This window comes from Benincasa hispida, chromosome 3, assembly GCF_009727055.1.
Source record: "Benincasa hispida cultivar B227 chromosome 3, ASM972705v1, whole genome shotgun sequence".
Taxonomy (NCBI): Eukaryota; Viridiplantae; Streptophyta; class Magnoliopsida; order Cucurbitales; family Cucurbitaceae; genus Benincasa; species Benincasa hispida.
Window position 1 is genome coordinate 7,580,741 of NC_052351.1, and position 20,399 is coordinate 7,601,139.

Below are 20,399 nucleotides of genomic sequence, written 5' to 3' on the forward strand. Positions count from 1 at the left end.
TCATTTGTGTGGGTAAAAGATATCTAAGAATTGTCTATTCTAAGATAAATAAACAAATACCACCAATCAAACATGGGGTTTGTAAACCCATTCTCATTCCCATCCTCTTTTTCCTCCAACCAAATGGCCCAAAGGGTCTTGATGAGATTAAAGGGGATGAAGATTGGGTTGGGGAAAATCCTCAAGGATGGCGAGTCATTGCTTAATTAATGAGTATAAATTTATAGACAACTAACAATATTTACTAAATAGCAAAGGGGGAACTTGCACGAAGTCATTCTAGAGTTGGTTTCGTTTTGGGGGGAAAAAAGAGAGTTTTCTTCCTCTATTAGTTTTCATTCATGATTGTAATATTTAGTCAATGAAGTTGTCATAATGCAGTTGTCTTATTAAAAGGCATCTTCATCTTTTGAAAATATAACAATGTTGTATTGTATCTAGTATATATGTTATCTATGAGAGAATTCAAGTTAATATGTAGAGATTATTGAAATATTTTAAATCTGTTATCTGATGTTCTGAACAATACAAATCTTTGTATCTATTTTCTATTGTCTCGTTCGGTAACCATTTCACTTTTTTTTTTTAGTTTTTGAAAATTAAGTTTATTTCTCCCCCAATCCTTACAATGATTTGCATAATGGTTGAATTCTTCACCAAATTCCAAAAATTTAAAAAAAAAAAAAAAAAAAAAAAAAAAAAAAAAAAAAACTTTTTAAAAGTTACTTTTTTTTGTTTTCAAAATTTGGCTTGATTTTTTAAACCATTGGTAAAAGATAGATAACAGATAAAGAAATTTGAAAGTGAAAGTAGTATCTATAGGTTTAATTTTCAAAAATAAAAAATGAAAAATGAATGTCTTGTTTGGTAATCATTTTGTTTTTAAAAACTAAGTCTATAAACATTAATTCCACCTCCAAATTTCCTCATTTTTTATCTATTTTTTATCAATGGTCCAAACAATCAAGCTAAATTTTGAGAACTAAAAAAAAGCTATTTTCAAAAAATTGATTTTATTTTTGAAATTTGGCTAAAAATTCAACCATATTCAATAAGTGAAACTCAAAACCAATGGATGAATAGAGCTTAAAAGATCAAATGTGAGAGAACCCAATTCTCAATATTCCTTACAAGTTTTAACAAACCCAATACCTAACAAAACCATACAACTCCACTACTCAAATATATGTCAACATGAACACACGAGTCAAGCAACAAAACTCCTTTACCCCAATCTTACTCCATCTCTCTTTTCTTTCTTCCTTTCTGTTTTCAAAATCCCCTTCTTTCTTTCTTTCTTTCTTTCTTTCTTTCTTTCTTTCTTTCTTTCTGTCTACAACCCCAATTTTCTAATATCCCAATTGCTTTGAAGCCATCACTAACCTCCCTTTTCCTGCACTCATCTTCCCCTACTTCCTTCTTATTATTAATACACTTCAAACTCTCCATTTTCCATCAACTACTGAACTCTCTCTCTCAACTGATTGCATTCCAATTTGAACGTCTCATCCATGGAGATCAAACCCGCCGACGAAGAAACCCAATCTCGAAACGATCATAAGCGCCCCCTTTTGCGAGAAACAACTATCATCCCATCAAGAGATGAAAAAACCCTCATTCAAAAAGCCATTTCCCAGACCTTCCGAAGCACCGCTAATTTGGCTAATCTTCTACCCACTGGAACAGTTCTCGCATTTCAACTTCTTTCCCCAATTTTCACTAATCAAGGCAATTGCGACTCAACTTCCCGCTACCTCACCGCCGGCCTCGTTGGTTTGTGTGGATTGTCCTGTTTTCTTCAAAGTTTCACCGACAGTTTCGTAGACAGTCAGGGGAATGTTTCCTACGGATTCGTCACTTTCAGAGGCTTGTGGGTCATTGACGGCTCCGTCGAACTGCCGCCGTCCACCGCGGCCAAGTATCGGCTGAGATTTATTGATTTCTTGCACTCTTTCATGTCGATTCTGGTTTTTTCCGCTGTTGCTCTGTTTGATGAGAATGTGGTGAGCTGTTTTTACCCGGCGCCGTCGGATCAGGCGGAGGAGATTTTGACGTCTTTGCCGGTTGCGATTGGGGTGTTTTGTAGCATGTTGTTTGTTCTTTTTCCGACCAGACGCCATGGAATTGGCTTCCCTATTTCTGCTAATTAGCGGCGAAGTTGCTCTGTTATTCGCCGGAATTTCCCTCTGCTGCCACTGGCTTGGAGTTGGAGATACTTTGTGTGATTCTCATGATTCTTTTTTTTCTTCTTCTAATCATTTTGATATTTCTCGAATGCATCCATCCAGAGAAATGATTCCTTTGAAACTGACATTGATCAACAAAATATGCATAGCTTTGAAATTAATAAAAATGAAAGATTAAATTACTATTTGGTACACATTACACTACAAATTAAACAAATTGGTCCATTTTTCTTTCCCATAATAAGAACAAACAATAAGATGTTGGTAGAACCATAATTCAAATTGATAAACCTCAACTTCCTAAGGGCATATCAATTTTTATTCTGAATTTTCAATAGAATCGAACTCTGAACTGAAACAAGTGATACAATCTTTGCTGTATATTCAATTTTTGGTAAATTTATTTACTAGTTCTAACAAGAAGTGGCCATAAAAATTATTAATTTGGGAAAAATTTAACAATGCAACTTAAAGATAATCAAATTAGTTATGATACAAGCTCTAGATTAAGAGGTGAGCTGAAAAAGGTTGAAATGATGAAGTGGGTCGACAATTATTAAATAATAAATATTTTAAGAGATACAAATTTGAAAGGAAAAAAAAACTAACTTTAGTGTAGTTTATATTTGAAGTTTCGTTAATTTGTACTATATTATAAATATTATAGAAAATGGATGTACATCTCAAAAGGGACTATGTGTCCATAAATATTTTATCAATGTGTCACAAATTTATATATAATTAGCATCCTAATAATCACATCCTATTTGACAATTCTCCTAAAAATAATGATCATTTATGCATGTTGTAGAATTGTGAAGATCGGTGAGAAATCAAAATTTTTGGAGAAAAATTTAGTAAAAATTTCATGATTTCATAATTTTCATATTTTCTTTATTTGTTTATTTTATTTAAGTTATTTATTTATTTTATATCTATATATATTTATATTCTTTTATTATTTATTTATATTATATATATTATTATATTATATTTTCTCTATATCTGTGTTTCGTTGTGCTCCCCAATTTCACAACACGTCTATCAATAGGAGCTTCTATTGTTTTCCTCGCTAAAGGTAGGTTCTAAAGGTATGTCGACTTTTCCCTCTTCATTATAATTAAATTTAATATTATTTTGCATATTTAATATCTATTAAATTTCTAATATAAATACAATATTTTATGATAGTGTTGTTATGAAAAATATCCCAAAGTTAGAATTTGTGACCCTTGATATTAACCGTAGTAATTATTTATCATGGGTACTTGATGTCGAAATCCATTTGGATGCTATGAATTTTTTAGAGACTGTTAAAGAAGGAAATACGACCTCTAATCAAAACAAAACAAGAGCTATGATTTTCATTCGTCATCATCTCCACGAGGGATTGAAAATGGAGTATCTTACAATAAAATATCCTCGTATCTTGTTGAAAATTTTGAAAGAGAGTTATGATCATCAAAAAACCGTTATTTTTCCTAAAGCTTGTTGTAGTTAGATGCACTTGATGCTACAAGATTTCAAATCAATAAGTGATTACAATTCTGCATTATTTAAAATCAGTCTGAAACTATTGTTATGTGGAGAGGAAATTTCTGATGTTCATATGTTAGAGAAGACATTTACTACATTTTTTGTCTCGAATATGCTTCTGTAGCAGCAATATCGAGAGAAAGGTTTTAAACAATATTCTAACTAATTTCATGTTTTTTCATGACCGAACAAAATAACGAGTTATTAATGAAAAATCATGAATCTCGACCAATCAAGATGACACCATTCCCTGAAGTAAATGTCGCGAATTATAATAATAATTGTGGTCGAGGTCATGGTTGTGGTTGAGGTCGTGACCGTGACAGATCAAAAAATTATTATTATTTTCGTGGTGGTCATTCTAATCGTTTAAATTAAAAAAAAAAAAAAAAAAAAAAAAAAAAAAAAAAAAAAAAAACATACACACACACAAAATGATGATCACAAAGGAAAAGGTCTACAAGATAAAAGTTCAAAAAGTGTTTAAAATAAATGCTTCTGATATGGAATGACTGAACATTAGTCACGTAACTATCGTACATCAAAACACTTAGTTGATCTCTATCAAAAAGATAAAAATGTGGAAGCAAATTTTGCATACCAATCATAATCGCATATTTGACTCATCCCATATGACAAATTTAGATGTGGCGGATCTCTTTGAATCTCCTGAAGAAAAAATCGACATAATTGATGGAACATCAAGTGTTTCCTTTAACTTTGAAAATATTTAGACTTAATGTTTTTTTTCATAACTATGTTTTTTTTTCTCTTAGTAGATGTTAACTTTTGTATATTCCAAATGTTGTTTTTCTTATTGTAATTATTTCTTTTGATGAAGAAACCTGGATCATTTTCATATATTGGGTGGCTAAAAATGTGTAAAGAAGATATATGTTTGACAGATAGTGCAACTACATATACAATACTCACAAGTAAAAAATATTTTTCCAAACTAACAATACTGAGAGCAAAAGTCAATATAATATCAGGTTCTGCAAAACTAATTGAAGAGTTTGAAAAAGCAAATATTATTTTCCCTAGAGGAACAAAATTTACAATTGACAATGCATTGTTCTCCAGTCAATCAAAATGAAATCTACTTATTTTTAAAAATATATGTTGCAATGATATCATATTGAGACTGATAGAAAGAATAATATGAAGTATCTTTATATTATATCTACTGCCTCATATGAAAAGCTTATACTGAAAAAATTGCATATTTTATCTTCTAGATTATATTATATTCATATACGAGTAATTGAAACATATGCAATAATGAACCTAAAGTTCATGAATCTAGACATATTTACAATTTGGCATGACAAATTAGGTCATCCAAGGTCTAAAATGATGAGAAGAATTATTGAGAATTCAAATGGACATCATTGAAGAGCCAAAAGATTCGATGTTTGCTCTGAAGAAAAATTGATAATTAGACCATCACCAGTCAAAGTGGGGACCGAATCACCTACATTTTTAGAACGAATTCATGGTGATATATGTTGACCTATTACCTATCAAATAGACCATTTAGATATTTTATGGTATTAATAGAAGCATCTAGTAGATGGTCACACGTGTGCTTATTATTATTATTAAGTCGAAATCTTGCATTTGCAAGATTACTTACTCAAATAATTAAGTTAAGATCACAATTTTTTGATTATACAATTAAGACCATTCGTCTTGATAATGCTGGTGAATTTACATCTCAAGCTATTGATAATTATTGTATGTCAATTGAAATAAATGTTGAACATCTTGTAGCTCATATTCATACACAAAATGGTTTAGCAAAATCATTCATCAAACGTTTTCAGTTAATTGCTAGACCATTGTTTATAAGAGCTAAGCTTCCTACATCTATATAGAGACATACTATTTTGTATGCAGTGTCACTTGTACGCATTAGGCCAGTATCTTATCATAAGTACTCATCATTACAATTAGTTTATGGTCATGAGCTAAATATTTTCCATCTAAGAATTTTTGGATGTGCAGTATATGTTTCAATTGCTCCACCACAACATATTAAGATGTGTCCTTAAAAAATGTTAGGAATATATGTTAGATATGATTCCCCATCAATTATTAAATATCTCGAACCCGTGACGTATTTACTGCACGATTTGTTGATTGTCATTTTAATGAGACAAAATTTTCAACATTAGAGAGATGAATTAAGAAGTTAGAAAAAGAAATTACATGGAATGCATCGTTATTGTCTCATTTAGATCCTCGTACAAATCAATGTGAACTTGAAGTTCAAAAGATAATTCATTTGCAAAATATAACAAATCAGTTGTCAGGTGCATTTATAGATGCAAAGAAAGTAACTAAATCACATATACCAGCTGCAAATATTCCATCGAAAATTGATATCCTAACACTCCAAGTTGTCACTAATGAGTCTAGGACGCGCCATAAGCGTGATAGACCAATAGGTTACAAAAACAAAAAACCTCAAAAAAGAAAAATAATTAATAGTCAAGAAGACCTGGTTGAGGATGTAAATACCCATGAATAAATTCATGACATAACTAATGAGAAAGCTGAAATACCTAAAGGCTAAAGATAATAATGAGATTTCAATAAACTAGTCATAGCAAAAAAAAGATGGAACCAGACTCATGTAGTTATTGACAACATTTTTGCATACAATGTTGCTCTTGATATTATATCTAGAAAGGAGGATTCTGAATCAAAATCTGTTGAAGAATGTCGATATAGAAACAATTGGCTTTAGTGGAAAGAAGTAATCGAGGCAAAATTAAACTCACTTTCAAAATATTAGGTTTTTGGACCAGTAGTCTGAACATTAGAAGATGTCAAACCTGCAGGATACAAATGGGTATTTAGAAGGAAAAAAAAATGAAAATAATGAGGTCACAAGATATAAAGCAAGACTAATTGCACAAGGTTTTTCACAAAAACCTAGTATTGATTATGGGAGACGTATTCTTCAGTGGTGGATGCAATTATATTAAGATATTTATGAAAGTTTATATAGATATCTTATGAATAGTCGCAGTATATTTATATAGATATCTTGATAATGATATTTATATAAGAATCCCAAAAGGATTTAAGGTATTTGAAACATATAAATCAAATTCCAGAGAATTGTATTAATAAAGTCACAGAGATCATTATATGGATTGAAACAATCAGGATAAATGTGGTACAATCACCTAAGTGGATATTTGTTGAAAGAAGAATATCAAAATAATCCAATATGTCTGTGTGTTTTTATAAAGAAATCACAGTCAGGATTTGCTATTATAACTATATATGTTGATGATTTAAATAAGTTAGAACTCATGAAGAGCTTTCAAAGGCAATAGAATATTTTAAGAAAGAATATGAGATGAAAGATATCGGAATAACAAAATTTTTCCTTGGTTTACAAATTAAGCATTTAGTGGATGTGATATTTATTCATCAGCCAACTTACACAGGAAAAATTTTGAAAAGATTTTATCTGGACAAAGCACATCTATCGAACATTTCAATGGAAGTTCGTTCATTAGATGTGAGAAAAGATATATTCCGACCTCAATATGATAATGAAGAACTACTTGGTCTTGAAGTACCATATTTTAGTGCAATTGATGCACTTATGTATTTTACTAATAATACAAGACCAAATATTGCATTTTCAGTAAGTTTATTAGCTAGATATAGTTCTTCTCCAACAAAATGACATTGCAATAGAGTTAAGCATATACTTCATGATCTCTGAAGAACGATCAACATGGATTTTTTTTTTTCAAATAAATAGAAATTTGATCTAGTTGGTTATGCAGATTCGGGATATTTACTGATCCATACAAAGGTAGATCTCAAATAGGTTCTCTATTCACATGTGGATGAACTGCTATATCACGGCGATCAGTGAAACAGACTATAACATCAATGACTCAGCACATTCGTGGAAGATATGGTTTGTCTTCTAGTAAAAATCTTCAAACGATATTATACGAAGACAACACATAATGCATAACCCCAATCAAAAGATGATATATTAAAGGAGATAGAACAAAACATATTTCACTGAAACTTTTCTATACTCATGAACTTGAAGAAAATGGTGACATCACTGTACAACAAATTTGTTCGAAAGATAACCTGACAGACTTATTTACAAAGTCATTACCTACAATAACCTTTGAAAAATTGGTGCACATTATTGGAATGCGGCCACTCGGAGATCTCAAGTTATGTTTCTATGAAGGTGAGCAAATATATTATATTCTTTTAGAATTATTAGATTATATGCAATATGTAATCTTTTTCCTTCACTAGGATTTTTTTTCAATTGGATTTTTTCCTAGAAAGGTTTTAACAAAACATATTTCATATATATATATATATATATATGGGCATCTAAGTAGAAGTATTATAAATATTATAGAAGATAGATGCCCATCCCAAAAGAACCTCTTAAACATGTTACCCCATGTGTCACAAATTTATACATGGTTAGTATCGTGATAGCTACATTCTACTTGTCAATTCTCCTATAAATAGTGTTCATTTATGCATTTTGTAGTATGGTAAAGATTTGTGAGAAATCCAAAATTTTTGGAGAAAAATTTAGTGAAAATTTCATGATTTCATGATTTATTTTACTTAAATTATTTATTTTATATCTATATATATTTATATTCTTTTGTTATTCATTTATATTATATATTATTATTATTATTATATTATATTTTCTCCATGTGTTTCTTTGTGATCTCCAATTTCACAACATACTAAACATATATTTTATATTCATTTAGTGTCATGGTGAAATTTTCTTCACAATTCTTCAAGGAAAGATGTAACCAGCACTTATTCCAGTGCAAGCCTAAGGTAAAAACTATATCGATTCTCAAACTTTTAAGTAAAAATTGATTAGCTAAAACGTGAGGATAAGTTTTGATATTATCTTTTCAAGTTGATGGAAAAATTAATATTTTCAAGAAAAAGATGAAAAAATAAACTAAGTTATAGATATCACACATTCAAACATAATAATTGTTGAAGCAGAGATTTCGGACCAACTATGAACCGCCACGTCATTTGCTAAATTAATGAAATTTCAAAATCGTCAAATTTGTGATCAATTAAGAGTTTTGTCTCAATTTGAAATTGAAGACAAATTCTGTGTTTTCATCGTAGACGTCGATTGAGTAAAATTAATTTCGACCAATTTGACGTTTTAATTTGGGCGTTGGCCCAGTTACACCAAAATATAGGCTTAATGTGGGCCTAAAATACCAAAATAGGCCTAAGCCCAGTTAATTAGGCCTAAAGACCAGATTAAGTCTAATTAATTAGGCCCAAAGGTCAGGCCAAGCTCATGAAGCCTAGGAGCTCTATAAATAGAGAACCTCTCGTCATTTGCAGGGTCAAAAATTCTACACGAGAGCTTAGAGGAAATTCTCTACAATCAAAAGACAGAAGACTACTTGACTCTTGAAGCTGACCACGCTTGAATGAAGACTGACACAAGCATTCTGAAGGCTAAGTGTACTCATTCAACCAAGAGAGAATCAGAGGATCAAGCACTAGAGATCGAACAACATCGCTTCAAATTAACATCAACACCAACTTAAGTTCAAATTTTTCCAAAAGCCTCGTGTGAACACTAATCCTCCAAGAAGATCAACAAGCCCAAATGTCGGTCGTTCAAGAAGATCGACCAACTTGAAAATTATAGTTTATTTTGAAAGCATCAAAATACTATGTATTAGAGATTGTACTCATTTTCTATAAAATTAATACAAATACAAAATTTAAGTTTTACGAAATAATTTTTTTTTGAAATACATGTCAACGATAATATATAAAGCAAACTTTAATTTATTAGAGTGGGCATTAAACCGCACAAAAGATTGAAAAGAAAAAAGAACCAATATTTCAAAATAATCCAATAGAATTTTTTAGTTCAACGAGTGGTCATAGGTAAGTTCAAACCTTCAACTTAAGACTATATGTTTACTCAATAATTATCGTGCTATTATTATTGATTAACTGATCTAGAGGGAAAAAATCAACTCCAAATTAAGTAAATCAATATTTCAAAATATTATAATTTCTACACAAAAGCCCTCTAAGGGTTGTTATTTTCTTAAGCTTCATTAATTTTATACTAAATATGTTTTCCATGTATATTTATAACTACAACAATTATTCAAGTTTTAAGTTAATGATTATATTGCTTTTTATCAAAGTTTAAGGTAAAAATGATAAAATCTAACATGTAATATTAAAATTGACACACCTTTTCATATTTATGGTAAACATTAAAATATACTTTTTTTAAGTAAAATCTAGTTTATTACATGATAGGTATTAACCAAAGCATGTAGATTAGCTTTTTGTCCTTACTCTCAAATTAATTAATTTTAATTATTTAATTAATTAATACTTTGATGATAACAAACCTGAACTTATTCACTAACAATTTTGGTCTTATGAATAGTTTATTGTGTAGGACTCGGAATAAAGATTTCAACGTAATTTAAATCATTCAAATTGGAGTTTAAACGAAGAAGATACGACCGAAACATGCTTAACGAAAAAATCTCGAGTTAATGACATGACATAATTTTTTTCATCAAAGTAGATCAATTGAAATGGGTCACTTGCAACAATGGAGGAATGACACATGTTGACCTTTTGATTTTTGGATTGGTATTAAAAAGAAAATGAAATTAAAAAAAAATGAATTTAATGTTATTTTATGTTTGTGTCTAACGGCTAATTTTGGACACATGATGACCATTTGCTCTTTTGTTAGGTTTTCAAAAATGATTTTAATATGTATATATGTATGTATGTATGTATTCTTTATTTATTATTTGTTTGTTTATCTCTGACAGCTAGTTTAGTCTAAATCGCATTCATTCAATTTTCTTTTATCAACATCAAATGATCCAAATTAAATTTGGTTTTCACCTACCCATCCATTTTTAAACTTTTCATCTTCTCCAAAATTAAAACAACAATTTCAAAAAAAAATAATCCTCCTTAATTCATTAAATATCCATTGTTGCTCTCTCCAAACTTCAATTTTCTTATTTTTCATCTTATTCTTTGAGAGAGATTTATGTATCATGAGGATTGATTTGTTGTGAGCTTAAAATTTATAAATCCACTCTTTTAGAGAGTTTTTCAAGTGTGTTCTTTAATTTTTCCAAATATTTTGTAAGGGTTGCTCTTGATCCGTAAAAAGAGCGGTGAGATCATTTTACAAAATCCCAAGAGGCGCTTGTAAAAGTGGTGTAGATCGAGTTTGACTGAACCACTATAAAAATTTTCGGTGTTAATTTTCTGTATCCCTATACTACTTTAATTTTACAATTATCGTGTTATTATAGTTTATTACGTGAAATTAATTGTAATATTTATTCTTGAAGTTAATTGTTTGTATTTGTGTATTTTGATTGGTAGTTCTTAAATTTTTACATTTATTATCAATCTTGTTATTAGGATCAATTTGGGGGCTTTAAAGTACTATTATCAACTTCTTGATTATTTTGTGTTGAATTTATTTGCATGAATTTATTGTTTAAATTATTTGTTTTGTTAATTTGTTTAATTGGATCTACAATGCATTAACTTGAATAAACTCTATTCACCCTCTCTAGGATTGACATAGAGATCATTCAATTGGTATTAGAGCAAGGGCTCTTCTACATAAATTATTTTTAAAATATTATCAATATTTTGAAAAATTATTTGAAAAAACTTAATTGCTAGAGCTATGACAATTTAAAAAAAACTTAATCTCTAGGATTGACGTACCGATCATTCAATTGGTTTTAGAACAAGAGGCTCTTCTACATAAATTATTTAAAAAATATTATCAATATTTTGAAAAATTATTTGAAAAAACTTAATTGCTAGAGCTATGACAATTTTAGAAGGTCAATGTGTTGATACACCTTCTTTCTTTAATGAAAAAAAAATTGATATTTGAAATTGTTAATGTCAATTTATTAGTCATTTTGAAGAGAATGTATATGTATAAAATTATTGTTTAAATTACTTTTTTGAAAGTGTATTAATTTGCTTAATTAGACTCACATTTAAAAAGAAGTTTTCATTAGTTTAATAAATCGTATTTATCCATCTAAAATTGTCATATCGATCTTACGAAGCATAGTTTAGTAATCAAATTTCTCCACGACTTCCATAAACAATAAATTAACAAAAACATGAATAGTTTGCATAATTCAAAATTTTATTTGATGATCGGTTTTTGACCAGTTAAACAGAATTTATTCCTCTCTTAAAGTTAAGGTTTGAGCATGTCAATACATCTATTGAATTCAAATAAACAATTAAGAGATTTTGGATTTCTTTTTCTCATATTTCTACAACACAATAAATAATGATGAGCTGAACTTTTCAAGCGACATGTGTTAGTCAACAGTAATGCAACAATTTCTATTAGAACTTCGCAATCAAGTACGTATTTTCAATTTTGGGTGAGAATAATTTTAAATTAAGATGACTATTATTTGAAAAGTCCTCGTGACAATTTGTTTATATAATTCAAAAAACAAATTTTATTACCGTCTTTCAACTATAATAAAATGCAAGTATTCTAAATATTTATATTTATATCAGTTGAATGTTAGTCCTACGATTTAATATTGGTCGGATGTAATTTGGCCTAGCAATCCATGAGTAAACAATGTTATAATGAAATTATGTCCATACTCATTTGAAACTTAGATTTTATTTGTGTCCTGTTTTACTTTCTTAATATCCATAAATAATATTAAATATTTATTGATTCAAGTATGAGTTTACTTTAATATTAATAAATGAGAATAATTCTTACATTAAATATGGTATTTATTAAGAAATTAGAATTATTATACTGACCATACAAAAATAATTAAATAATTTTTTATTCAAGGTAATAATAATAATAATGAAAAATATATTTTATGTCGCATGAATTTTGGGTTTAGTTTCTATTTAATCCCTATGTTTTTAAAATGTTATACTTTTACTTCTCAATTTTGAAATTAATTTTTATTTGATCTCTGGATTTTTTATGTTATTCTTGAATTTTGAGTTTAATTTCCATTTATTTTATGGATTTCAATACTTTACATTTCTATCTTCGAATTTTCACATATACTCATTCTGGTTTTTTGCATTAACTTTCAATTAATTAAATTAAAATAATTGACATGTAAGTATTTTTTTAAAAAAATCATGAAAATAAGTGAAGATTAATTTTCTTACAATTAATTTAATTTTGTCAATTAATTAACGCAACATTAAAAACTACAAGTGAATATTAGTAAAATGTCAAGGTTAAAAGTATAAATTTAAAAAAATTAGGGATTAAATAGAAAAAAAACTTAAAATTTAAGGATAAAAATATAATATTTTAAAACTTGGGATCGAATAGAAATTAAGTTCAAAATTTAAAGAATAAAAATGTAGTTTTCTCTGAAATTATAATACTTTGATTTTGATTTATAATGTTCTCTCTGTGTCTTTTTTTAATTTTTTATTCCGATAGATATTCACGGTGAAGAATAAGTTCATACAATTTTAATTACATTCTTATTTTGTTAATGTTGTAAAATTATATCTTTATCCATCTTCTTCATCATTTGTTGGGACCATGTTGCCACTCATGCATATTGGTATCAACATTTTTGTAAGAGCTTCTTGTAGATTTGACGAAATAAGTTTTAGAACTGAGGGCTATAATATAGCTCAGATTTATTACTTTTGCAAAAATAACAAAAAAAAAAAAAAAAAAACTCAACTTTCGTTTTACCTTCCTATTACTGATATACTCTTTATACATCATTGATACATTATTGATATACACTTGATATACTTGATATCCTTGATATACTACTGATATATACTTGATATATTTGATACCTTTGATACACTACTAATATACACTTGATGCACTGTCAATAGACACTTGATACACGATTGAAAATGACTAGTTATTTGAGTGTTTCAAATTTAAGGACATTTAAGTAAATAAATGCTTGTAAAATTTTTGTAATCAAATAGATCTTCATTTAATTAAGGTTCTTTATGTATGACTTTAGGGGCTGCCGCACAGAAAGGAGAGAGAAACTCGCAGAGGAAGCTTATCGGCAATGACAACTGGCGATCATCGAGTGACGTGGCTAGAGATGAACGGACAAGCGGCAGTAAGGCGAAGGCAGGTAGCTCCACAGATCGCACTGTCAATCACAAGTCGTCGTCTCAGAACCATCTGCGTGTTGATCTGTCTCCATATCTTGCCGCCTTTGCTTGCGGTCGTCGCATCCTGTTCAACCTCTCCTTGCTCTGTCACATGGCCTACCGTTATCGTCCTGGTCCACCACCATTTGGAGCGCTGTTGGGGTTAGTCGCCGAAATTTGGTCAATATTTGTAGGTGGTATGGTTTAATGACATATTTGTAAAATCTCAAAGGTAGTATACATGACTATAAAACACTATTCTTAAAGTACCATCTATTGCAATTCCTTTTTTTTAAAACTTATATCAAAAAAATCACAAACACAACTATAAAACCCAAAAAAGATATTTTGGCTGAATTATAGAAGAACCCTAATTTTGTACTTTGTTTTTAAAATATCTCTCCAACTTTCTAAACTTTCAATAATATAATACCTTAATTTTTTTTTTTTTTTTTTTAAGTTCAAAAGTACTCCTACAATTAGTTTTAGATAAAATCATCGATACTTTGCTTCAAAGATATCCTTAAAATTCCAAATGTTTCATTAGTAATCTTAAACTTTTTTTAAAAAAAAAATTGTCTTTATCGTTAGTATATTTAGATAAAACTGTTAGGCTTGTTTAAAACACACCGTGAACTTTTAAAAGTTGCATTGATATCCTCAAATCTTAAAAAAATGTTTAAAAGTATTCATACCACTACTATATTTGGATGAAATGATTTATCTAATCTCTTGCTTTTATTCCTTAATCTCTAAAACTTCTCTCACTTCTCATTTCCTCCTATCTCCATAAATATCGAAACTTTAAATAAAGAAGAGAAACACTCTTTTTTTTAGAACTACCAAACATAAATATAAAAATTATAATACATAAATAGTTAATTTATTTGAAATTATCTCGATTTGGTAAAAGAACTATTTTCAAAACAACTCATATGGATGCCTTTGTTTTTTTTCCCTCCCTTAACAACCATAAAAATTCTAAAACTAACAATAAAGACACTTTTCTCACACTAATTTTCTAATTATTTTTAAATTTTCTCTTGAAAGTTAAAGTAGAGTATTTTGAAAAATACTAACGATTTCTATCTAAAATCAATAGTTAGAACATTTGAAAAATTTTGAAAATTTAAGAATATTCTTGAAACGAAGAACAAAGTTCGTGATTATTTTCTATAATTAACTCAGACTTTAATATACAATTATACAGATCTTTCAAGAAATTTTGAGTATAGCATTTATATTAAAATTGTGATTTAAAAAATAAGATAACTAAGAAAAGAAAATCAAAGTGGCAACTTTTTTTAACAGTATTAAAAAAAAAAATCCAAAATGATAAATTTTGGAAATACAAAAATCAAAGTGAAAAAAAGAAGAAAATACAAGTATGGAAATAGAAAAGACCAAAATAATCAAAATACAAGAAACAACATGTAATTTAAACCAAACAATTGTATCGCAATCATTAATTTTACTCTTTAAAAGGAAAGAAAAGGAAAGAAAATAAAATAAAATAAAGAAGTAAGCGGCTTTATAAGTATATAATCAATCACTAACTTTGATTTTTGTTGGAGTTAGTGATGGGGTATATAAAGTATAGTAAACCACACAAAGAAAAGACATTGGAAGTGGAAACGATAAGGAGATATCTGAACAGAAACAAACTCCTTCACAATTTGACAACTCAGCTTCTTCCCATCTCTCATTCGCTCTCTCTCCCGATAACTGGACCCCACCACATCCCCACTCCCGTCCACACATTATCCCTCTCTTTCTCTCTCTTCCTTTATCTCATTCTCCCATCTTCCGCCACGTCACTCTCTTTCCCCATCAACCGTCCTAACAACCGGTTGCACGATTCCATACTCTATTCCTTACCGCACCCAATCCAATAGTACAATAATACGACATCTCAAGGAATTACCGCCAGAACTTGGTTCGCGATAAGCCCTCTACATTTCCCTCTCTCACTCCACTCTCTGCTGCTGCTGAAGTTATGGAGTCCCAGTTGCTCTCACGCGCCACTTCCTTCGCCGGTGGCATTCCCACTCTCCGCAAGTTGCACAGAGACACCACCACCACCACCAACCATGTCGCCTTCGTTCACACCAGGCCCATCGCCGAGGGAGCCAACTTGATCTGGGGACGACAACTCCGCCCGTCTTTACTCCTCGATACGCCGCATCTAGTCTCGCCCAAACGGGAGACGATTCGCCCTACCTTTGCGGCGGCTTCCTCTTCTCCCGCCGGAGGTAGCGATTCCGCCGGGTGAGGTTCGTCTCCTCCGTTATGAACCGGACCGGCTCCGTGATTCACCTTTCAACTGATTCTGTTTTCTTTAAACTCTTGCAGGGAGGCGAAGGTTGCTCCGGTGGGGTTCTTCGAGAAGTACCCGGCGTTGGTCACCGGATTCTTCTTCTTTATGTGGTAGGTTTTAAGTGTTGGTCACGTGTTTTGCACGGCGGAGGCCGGGCTGTAATTATTACGTTGCGGCAGGTTTGAGTTGGGTCGTGCGAAATTACTGTGATGTCCTTTTTTGTTTTGTAGGTACTTCTTGAACGTGATTTTCAATATCCTCAACAAGAAGATATATAATTACTTCCCCTATCCATAGTATGTATTTGCATTTTACATTTTCATCCCTGTATTTTTCATTTTTTTAATATTGTTATTAATATATCGAGTGTTTGTCTACGTGGCAGTTTTGTATCGGTGATCCATTTATTAGTTGGGGTGGTGTACTGTTTGATAAGCTGGGCTGTTGGTCTTCCTAAGCGAGCAGTAAGTCAACTCTTACTAGCCCACTAAACCAATTTCTGTCTTCATTAAAATTGTTATTTTTAACTTTTCATACCCATTTTAGTCTTTTTAGTTTGTTTATTTGCCTTGTTTCTTCAAATTAAGTAGTATTAGTTGTCTAATTCGTAAACTGGAGTTGATTTGAAACTAATTACCTAATATAAAGAGTATTTTGATTGAGGTAGTAAAATAGACATTGATGTGATCCCAATTTTGATTGAAAAAAGTTTCTCCTTTATTTAGTTCAAAGATGGCAATTTAACTTTTGTAACCTTTGTACCATGTTTATTAGAAATTACATTATAAAGGGAACAGAAGAAAAGGAAAGTTTAAAATATTTTAGAAGTGAATAGATTATATAAGATGCAGTAAAATATTGCACTCACAAATATTTGGATTTACTAGAGATTTAAGATGATATCAGAGTAGGATGTACGATGTTTGAACTCTTGTATTGTCTATGAGCCTTCTACAAATTTTTAAGTCCACAAATGAGAGAGTGTAAAAATATTGATACAACTAAGTTTATCGTAAAAAAATATTGATACAACTAAGTTTATCGTAACTCATCGGCGTAAGCTTTTAGGTTGATTGGTACTTTTAACAATGTCAAAAGCTAGTTCCTCTCTTCTCTGGCCTTGGTATAAGGATAACTCTCTTCTCTCTATTGTTAACATATGTTTTGGCTTGCAGCCTATTGATTCAACCCTCCTGAAGTTGCTGATCCCTGTAGCTTTCTGTCATGCACTTGGTCATGTCACTAGCAATGTCTCATTTGCAGCTGTTGCTGTCTCATTCACTCACACAATCAAAGGTTAAACCACCAAATTCACTAATGAATCCTTTTACATCATGTTCCTGAATTTTGTTGTTTTGCTGAAAATCTTGTTCAATCATTTTCAGCTCTGGAACCGTTCTTTAACGCTGCCGCTTCTCAATTCATTTTGGGACAATCCATTCCCATTACCTTGTGGCTTTCACTGGCTCCCGTTGTCCTTGGTAAATCCTTTTCCCTTTACTTGCATTTTGATGTGTAATATGAACCCATAATTGTACTTTGAAGTTGAGGTCTCTTGTGTTGTCATGTAGATTTGGTTTCATGTGATGATGCTTTTGTATGGATTGACCAATGCAGGTGTGTCAATGGCATCCTTAACTGAGCTTTCATTTAACTGGACTGGTTTCATTAGTGCTATGATTTCCAATATCTCCTTTACCTACAGAAGTATTTATTCAAAGAAAGCCATGGTTATCTTCAACTTACCTTACCTTTTATTCTTTTAGACTCTAGCATGTGTAACTGGAACTGATCTATGCTTTGTTTACAGACTGACATGGACAGCACCAACGTCTATGCCTATATTTCCATTATTGCGCTCCTTTTCTGCATTCCACCTGCTGTAATTGTAAGTTTCACTTTGCCAGGATACCAAAGTACTATAATCCATCAATTTTAAGCTTTTTGGTTGATTGGTAATTGAACATAGTTTCAGAGTAGGAGATCTTGGGTGTGAATCTGTACATTATGATTTGCTCCTAAATTAATATCACCCACTTGTTTGACATTCTATCAATTTTTAAGTTAAAGTGAGGGAGAGTGTTGATATAATGATATCGTAACCTATCAGCTTAAATTTTTAGATTCTTGATTGGCTATTTAATGTAAGATTCTTTTTTTTGTTATCTATTTTTTACAATATTTTTAAAAATCAAGCCAAAATTTGAAAATTTTAAAAAATAGTCTTTGTTTTTAGAATTTGACAAAAATATCCAACCTTTCTAAGGTGAAAACCATAGTAAAGAAATGGGGGAGAGAACAAACATAAATTTCAAAAACAGAAAACTAAAAACGAAATGGTTGTCAAATAGAGCGAATAAGATTTCATTTTTCACAATCTTGCATTGTGGTTTTTGATAGGTGGAAGGGCCTCAACTACTGAAATTTGGTTTCAATGATGCCATAGCCAAAGTTGGTCTAACCAAATTCATCTCAGATCTCTTCTGGGTAGGGATGTTTTATCACCTTTACAATCAGGTACGTTGCCTAATTTCCTTTTATATCTAAGAGAGGCTGTAAATTTCAATGGTTTGAAGAGAAAAATCTTGCTTTGGATGACTTGACAGTTAGCAACCAACACCTTAGAGAGGGTGGCACCACTTACCCATGCAGTTGGAAATGTGCTGAAACGTGTATTTGTGATTGGATTCTCCATCATTGTCTTTGGTAATACTTCATCTTTTTGTTTGTCTATAAATTCCACTTTTCTACTGTCAATTGCTGCAATAAAATTTTCTGCTTGTAGGCAACAAAATCTCTACACAGACTGGTATTGGAACCAGCATTGCAATTGCAGGTGTAGCACTTTACTCTTACATCAAGGCTAAGATGGAAGAAGAGAAACGAGTAAGTTCTATATTAATCAAAGTTTATGATATGATAAGAGTTTATATACTGTCTAAATCAATTATTATTTGCCTCTTTCTGCTCTCTAAATGAAGTTTAAATTGTTTGGGCAGCGAACAAAGGTGGCTTGAAGAAGCATTGGATGGAGGTGATGGGAGGAAGCATGGAAATGAGGAGAGGATTTGGTGTTGTAAATTTTAAAATAATTCCATCAACAAGAAAAAGGGAAAAAAATGTTATTTTGGAAGTATCCGATCAATTTTTATTGATTCTGAGCTCAGACATTTGTTGATTTTGTAATTATCCAATGCTGTCTCATTTGAAAGCCTTTTCAATTTTAAAACTCTGTTGCTACTTGGCGCACTGCAAGAACCCCTTCTTTCAATAACATCCCAAAAATTGGTCAAATTATTCCCCATTTTTTTAGTTTTTATAATACTATTTAACAAAATGTCATTATTTACAAATCATAGACCACGATAGACTTCTAGTCTATCATAATCTATTGTGGTCTATTGTTAATAGACACTAATAGACTACCATTTTGTTATATTAGTAAATAAGTTAGTCTATTTTCCTTTATTTGAGAACAACCTATGTTTTTATAGTCAAGGTTCACAAAATTGAAATCAATGTACTCTTTTTCAATCATGATATCGACAATTAAGAAACTTTATTGGTAGATGCTTTCTTTTAGAAATTTCCATTAACTTTTAAGGATATAATTTTTCATTTTGATAATCACCCCTGTATGATATACTGTTTACATACGGCACGTCTACTCTTCTTCTCTTGCATATTAAATAAATTCTATTAAATTCATTATGTATTTTTCACAGAAAAATAAAGTTGTTGACCCTTTCTTCTTGCCTTTTTGTGATTCGCATTTGTTTGTAAGGCAGGTTATTGAGATTTTTTGGACTTGGGGGAAATTTTTCTTGAATTTTGTGTGGTGTGTGTGTTTGGTCAATTTTGTTCCTTTTTAGAATAATCAAATGAAAGTTAATTAATTTAAATGAAAGTTATTTTAATATTATTTCCCTAAAAGACTCATTCCTTTGACAAAATGCTACCATTACTTGAGTCATGAGGTATATTTTTCTTTTACTCTTAAATACTCTTATTCTATTTATATGCATACAAACTAATATCTAATTAGTTGGGTACCGTGAATATATATGCAAATGCTTTAAACTCAAGAAATAAAGAAGTTCCATGTAAAAGTTTGAGTTGCC

General features: G+C 30.4%; 2 protein-coding genes across 3 annotated transcripts; both read left to right on the forward strand.

Annotated features, from left to right (window-relative positions):
* The first annotated feature begins 1,330 nt into the window (after nt 1-1,330).
* On the forward strand, nt 1,331-2,368 carry LOC120074261 (protein DMP6). The gene has a single exon (XM_039027330.1). It carries the CDS (start codon nt 1,512-1,514, stop codon nt 2,148-2,150), a length of 639 nt encoding a protein of 212 aa, XP_038883258.1. The 5' UTR covers nt 1,331-1,511; the 3' UTR covers nt 2,151-2,368.
* A 13,506-nt stretch (nt 2,369-15,874) lies between these two features.
* Nucleotides 15,875-19,572, forward strand: LOC120074660 (triose phosphate/phosphate translocator, chloroplastic). Of its 2 annotated transcripts, none has more exons than XM_039027857.1 (12): nt 15,875-16,229; nt 16,314-16,388; nt 16,509-16,574; nt 16,664-16,742; nt 17,454-17,574; nt 17,664-17,759; nt 17,896-18,008; nt 18,089-18,166; nt 18,679-18,795; nt 18,885-18,984; nt 19,064-19,164; nt 19,278-19,572. In XM_039027857.1, exons 1-12 carry the CDS (start codon nt 15,958-15,960, stop codon nt 19,293-19,295), a joined length of 1,236 nt encoding a protein of 411 aa, XP_038883785.1. In that variant the 5' UTR covers nt 15,875-15,957; the 3' UTR covers nt 19,296-19,572. The 2 variants fall into 2 exon arrangements, with proteins under 2 accessions (XP_038883785.1, XP_038883786.1); XM_039027858.1 differs by having other exon boundaries at nt 16,093-16,234.
* Nucleotides 19,573-20,399: the final 827 nt, after the last annotated feature.

Bases quoted from the DNA above. Each gene is read 5' to 3' on its own strand.
- LOC120074261 (XM_039027330.1), top strand. From the start codon at position 1,512: ATGGAGATCAAACCCGCCGACGAAGAAACCCAATCTCGAAACGATCAT.
- LOC120074660 (XM_039027857.1), top strand. From the start codon at position 15,958: ATGGAGTCCCAGTTGCTCTCACGCGCCACTTCCTTCGCCGGTGGCATT. The intron at 18,009-18,088 runs GTTATCTTCAAC...CTTTGTTTACAG, and splicing joins TTTATTCAAAGAAAGCCATG to ACTGACATGGACAGCACCAA. The intron at 18,167-18,678 runs GTAAGTTTCACT...GGTTTTTGATAG, and splicing joins GCATTCCACCTGCTGTAATT to GTGGAAGGGCCTCAACTACT.